The sequence below is a fragment of the Cervus canadensis genome, chromosome 1, assembly GCF_019320065.1.
Source record: "Cervus canadensis isolate Bull #8, Minnesota chromosome 1, ASM1932006v1, whole genome shotgun sequence".
Lineage (NCBI taxonomy): Eukaryota > Metazoa > Chordata > Mammalia > Artiodactyla > Cervidae > Cervus > Cervus canadensis.
In genome coordinates, this window is record NC_057386.1 from 105,384,398 (window position 1) to 105,390,301 (window position 5,904).

General features: G+C 44.7%; 1 protein-coding gene across 1 annotated transcript; it reads left to right on the forward strand.

The window, feature by feature from the left end:
• Positions 1–4,437: 4,437 nt before the first annotated feature.
• LOC122440153 (40S ribosomal protein S27-like) lies at positions 4,438–5,613 on the forward strand. Its single transcript, XM_043466062.1, has 2 exons — positions 4,438–4,446; positions 5,317–5,613. The coding sequence occupies exons 1-2, from the start codon at positions 4,438–4,440 to the stop codon at positions 5,611–5,613; spliced, it is 306 nt and encodes a 101-aa protein (XP_043321997.1).
• Positions 5,614–5,904: the final 291 nt, after the last annotated feature.

A 5,904-nucleotide genomic window follows, 5' to 3' on the forward strand; every position in this document is an offset into this window, starting at 1 on the left:
ATTACTAAACTTTGGGATAATCAGAACTCTTCCAGATGCCCTCAAATCAAAGGGAAAATATATCTGTTCCCATGATGGGAAGTTCAGAGATACAAGAAGCTTTAGGTATGGCTGAATCAAGTCAGTGAAAGAATCCTTTGCCTGCTGTATCTCTTTTTCTTTCTCTATCGACTTTGTTTCTTTTAAGGTATTAGCTTCACTTCTCCTACAAATTAGTTTCCCAGAGCTTCAATTTGCTCATCTGCAACATAGAATATCAATACTGCTGTCTTCATAGAGTGGTGCTAAGAATTCATATTTTGTGTGAATCAAGAAGTATAGTGACCAGCACATAGTAAGGGGTCAAAAATCATAGTTACTATCATTATTATAATTATATTCCAATATGGATATGGGTGTTAAGGCAAAATATATGTCTGTTGTCTCAATAATAAATATTTACTGGGCCCTTCTAGGCGATCCAGTGGACCTTAGAAGCTGCTAAGAAGGGACTTCCCTCATGGTCCAGTGACTAAGACTTTCAGCTCCCAATGCAGGGGGCCTGAGTTAGCTACCTCATTGGGGAACTAGATCCCACATGATACAACTAAGAATTCTCATGCCACAACTAAAGTTCCCACATGCTGCAATGAAGATCAGAGATCTCGTGTTAAGACCTGGTAGAGCCAAATAAACAAAAATAAATATTTTAAAAATAGCCTTCCTCTTAAAAAAAAGAAGAATCTTAAATTTAAAAAAAGAAAAGAAGCTGCTAGGAATACAATGAGAGAGGAAAGAGTATTAATTTAATTCTGAGCATGAGAACATCACTGGTGTGACTGTCCCAGAGAAGCTAGTGGTGACTAATATCAACTGTTTCCATGGTGCCTGAATGGAGAACCAAGAGATGCTCCAGGAAGTCTGCCTGTGGGCACAGAAGCTGGTCTGAACTACAGTCAGCACTAAAATTGGCAGAAAGAAATGAGATTGACAAAGAGCTTTGCTGGGGGCTGGGGGAGGGGAGGCTGAGGATGGAGCCAGAGGAGAGCGCAGAGGCTCCTTGGCAGATCCCTGCCCCATCAGAATGGTGGCCTCTGTGCCCTTGAGCCATTGGACTCAAAATGAGGGGGCCACAGATATGGGGCATACCTGCCCTCGTGAAGGGGAAGCCTGGCTCTGAAGTTATTTGCTATCATGGGGTGCCTCTTCTCCAGCAAATGGAACCCGCCTCCTTTGAAAACTGGACCTCCCTCCTGCCCTCAGCAACCTGGGCCTCTCCTTCCAGCCCTCTATCCTTGCTTGCCTTCTCTTCCTAACACGCCTAAACAAAAATAATAAGAACTAGTATGTGTTAGCACTTACAATATGCCAGGTTCTGGTTTAAGCAACTTTTCCTGGATGAATCCATTGGGTCCTCCTGAGTCACCTGACTCCTCATGCAGAACTCCCCCTAGTGTCCCTCTACAGAAGAAGAAGGCTAATTCTTTACTGAACAGGAAGCAAGAGCTATATTAGTCTCCCCATTTTGCACATGAGTAAACCAATGCCCAGTGAGATGAACCATGAGTTAGTTGCTGAGTAGGGGATTAACTCCAGATCATCTAAGTTCTGATTTGGCACTCTTTCCAATGCACCTGAGGTCTCCCCATTCTTTCAGATTCCATGGAACAAAGGCATGTGGTGCAGCTGGGCATTTTTTTTTGCTGCAAGAACAGAAACCTAACCTAAACTACTTGGAACTATATGGGTTCTTACCACTGAATATTCAAGAGGGTCACTACCCCTAAGCCTGGCTGGATCCTGGGGCTCAAACAAAGATACAAAGAGATAGACTCTCCTTTCACCTTCTTTCACCTTTCTTGTCTTCTCAGCTGGCTTTACTCTCTAGAGGGGTGGCCCTAGATGGTGGGCCATGAGGATTTCAGATATGTATCCTACCAGCTTACTTGTCTCAGTAGACAAAATTCTGTTGCCCAGCAACTGGATCACAAGTCCTGGGGCTGCATTTCATTGGTTGAAGCTTTAGTCATGTGTTTATCCTGAACCAATCCCCATAGGCCACCATCAGGAACTAAGCTCTGATTGGCCTGGTCTAAAAAACTTGGCTTAAAGCTCAACATTCAGAAGACTAAGATCATGGCATCTGCTCCCATCACTTCATGGCAAATAGATGGGGAAACAGTGGAAACAGGGGCTGACTTTATTTTCGGGGGCTCCAAAGTCACTGCAGATGGTGACTGCAGCCATGAAATTAAAAAATGCTTACTCCTTGGAAGAAAAGTTATGACCAACCTAGACAACATATTAAAAAGGAGAGACATTACTTTGCCAACAAAGGTCCGTCTGGTCAAGACTATGGTTTTTCCAGTAGTCATGTATGGATGTGAGTGTTGGACTATAAAGTAAACTGAGTGCCAAAGAATTGATGCTTTTGAACTGTGGTGTTGGAGAAGACTCTTGAGAGTCCCTTGGACTGCAGGGAGATCCAACCAGTCCATCCTAAAGGAGATCAGTCCTGGGTGTTCATTGGAAGGACTGATGCTGAAGCTGAAACTCCCATACTTTGGCCACCTGATGCAAACAGCTGACTCATTGGAAAAGACTCTGGTGCTGGGAAAGATTGAGGGAGGGAGGAGAAGGGGACAGCAGAGGATGAGGTGGTTGGATGGCATCACCAACTCAATGAACATGAGTTTGAGTAAACTCCAGGACTTGGTGATGGACAGGGAGGCCTGGCATACTGTGGTTCATGGGGTCACAAAGAGTCAGACACAAGTGAGCAACTGAACTGAACTGAACTGAACTGATTCTTCTACTCCACCCTCCCACCATGCCTAGGAAATACAGAAGATGAGATGGTTGGCTGGCATCACTGACTCAATAGACTTGAGTATGAGCAAACTCACGGAGATAGTGAAGGACAGGGAAGCCTGGCGTGCACATTTCATGGATCACAAAGAACTGGACGTGACTTAGCAACTGAACAACAACAATAAACCACACAGAATAAGAATGAAGACTGAGTCCTTCCCCAAAGGGAAATAAGGGGTGTTTTTAACAGAAAATTAAAACTGGGCGAGCAAAACCATCACCTAGAAATAGTTTCCAATGATTGTCCCAACATGTGTCAGTATCTTATTCTGCAAATTAAATATGGTTTAAATATTCTGTGAGTTATGAATTACAACTGATGGGTATTATAATGTCACATAATAAACTGTCATTTTAAAAGCTCTAAAGGACAGAATGATGGGATGGGGCACATGCTTGCTGAGATAGGGCAGGTGTCAAGGTCATGAAGACTTGTACTTGGTCCCTATGCTGTAATAGTCCAGCAGGAGTTCCCTGATGGATGCCACAGAGATGGAGTTTGCACAGCACTGCCTCTCAAACGTCAGCACCCGGGAGCCCTGGCAGGGAAGAGAGGCTCTCCGGTGTCTTCTTTCATCAACAGACCTGCAGCAATATTTACTCCAGGACTGGCATGAGAATTCCCCCTCCATAAATTGAGCAGCCTCCTGCAATGTGCCGGATGGACAAGAGGAAGGACGTCACTGGTACATTTTTTTATTGCAACACTTTTATTAATCACTCCTCCTTCTACTGTAGTTGTCAATTTCAGTAGGTTGAAATTGGTGTGAAACCCACAAAAATGAGGGAAAAAGTATCCTGTGTAACTGACTTTAGGAAGAGCAGCCTGTGCTTCCCATCATCTAGAACTGGGGATTTGAATCCATGTAGGTTTTTCTTTCTCTCTCCTTCCCTCTCCCCACTTCTTCCTCCACCCCCCATGCCTTCCTATGGAACAATTTCCCTCACTAAAACTACCTGTTTTCCAAGAATCTGGAACCATGAGTGCTGGAAGCCCTTGCGTTCCTGTTTTTTCCTTGTAAATTGGATAAGATCTAGGAAAGGAGCTTGGATTAGCCCAGTTAGTCATAGGTCCTGATTTTCCCCAAGTCATTTTCACCTGGGAGGCAAAGTCCTGTAAGTAGTGTGTGTTTGTGTGTGTCTCAGAAGAGAGGTGGGGAGGTGGTGTGGACAATGGCTTTTCAAAAGAAGACTATAGGGACTTCCACAGATGTCCAGTGGTTAAGACTCACGCTTCCAATGCAGGGGGTGCGGGTTTGAATCCTGGTCAGGGAAATAGGATCCCACATGCTATGTGACGCTGCCCCTAAAAGAGGAGGATGCATTTCAGTAAGAAGAGGGAGGAAGGGCAGAGAGAGGACTTTGAGACTGGGCATCAGTCTTACTCATGCCTTTCATTTGCAATTTGTTTTTCTTACCTGGATGATTCTTGTGTGGCTAGGAGGCATTTGGATGTTGTGGGGCGCTTTTCTCATCCCAGGGGGCTGGAGGCACTACCATACATAATACATCAGGCAGGGCCCAGGGTTGGAAAATCATGTGCCGTGGGAATGCATGTCCCACATGTTGAAAAACTGTCTTACTCAAATGCCTCAGGTACCTTGGCTGCAAAACATGATTTTCCTTGTAGGGGACAGAGCTCATGCAAACTAACGTCCAATGTCTCCTCTTCTGACATTTGAGATTCCCACTGAAGTAATCAACAGTAGATGACGAATTAGAATTATCTAAGTGGGGTTCCAGTTTGCTCCGCAAATCAAATGCTATTGAATGTGGTAAACTTAAGGATTTCACACCTCGCAATGAAACGGTTTATTTAGGCCTTACTGCAGAGAAGGGAATAGCCAGTGGTGGCTACAAATTAATGGGACTTCTTAGCATTATGTGAAGGAAGAGAAACTGGGAGTTTTCAAAAGAAAATGCCAGTTTCACTGCTTGCACCAGTCAGAAGCAGTTTGAAGGAGACGAAAGCAGAGGAGTGAGGGCCACCCCAAACGCCTGGGTTCTGTCTCTCCCATCACCTCCTTCCCCATGCTCACAGGGTCCCAAGATCAGCCCCACCTTGCTGAAGATTCACCCGGGGAAATACCCACTCCTCCAGAATTTCATTAGGAGTAAGAGAGAAACAGTGTCTTCTTGCTCCTGAAATTGTTCATGTAGATTACAAATGTGCAGGTGAAGCAACTCACAGGGGAAGTGCATTCATTCGGATCAGATCCTCCGGCCACCCCCAGCCCACACTGGGCACCCCCTCTTCCCCGAGACTTTCCATTGCTTGCAGGCATGCAGATGTCATAGCGAAGGGCACAGAGCAAAAGAGAGTGCTCCCAAAGACTTGGAGCATTTTGTGAAGACTTTTCTTTCTTTTTTTTTTACAGCTCTAAGCGTTTGCTTTTCATTAGCATAAACCATTCAGCCTTTGTATGGGTAACAATGTATTGTCTTTAAAGGGTGGGGCCTTTCCAGAAGCCTTTCCAGACCTCATATCCTCTTGCAAAGGATCTCCTTCATCCCTCTCCAGAAGAGAAGAAGAGCAAACACAGGAAAAAGCACCTGGTGCAGAGCCCCAGCTCCTACTTCATGGATGTGAAATGTCCAGGATGCTATTCAGTCACCACCGTCTTTAGCCATGCAGAAACAGTACTTTTGTGTGTTGGCCGCTTTTCTTTTCTCTGCCAGTCTACAGGAGGAAAAGCAAAGCTTACAGAAGAATGTTCTTTCAGACGAAGCAGCACTAAAAGTACCCTGGGTCAAGATGAATAGGAAACCATCCCAATAAACACGTGTTGGATTTTTTAAAAAGGGTGGGAAGTTTGCTAGCCTTTGGAAAGATGTGTTATTTCTTCTCTCAGATGCAGGTAGGTCCTTCTAGCTTTCTCAATATGCTTGTTTTGTATATTTTATTTGAGTTTGGCTTGGAGACTCTCTGTGTTGGCCTTTTTTCTTTAAAAGCCATCTTTATCCTATCCTAGGATCTCTTGTCACTAATAGGTGTTCTGTGAGAAGCTTTTAGGGTGGGTGGAGGTTCGGGTTGTGTCTCCCGATTCAAGCGAT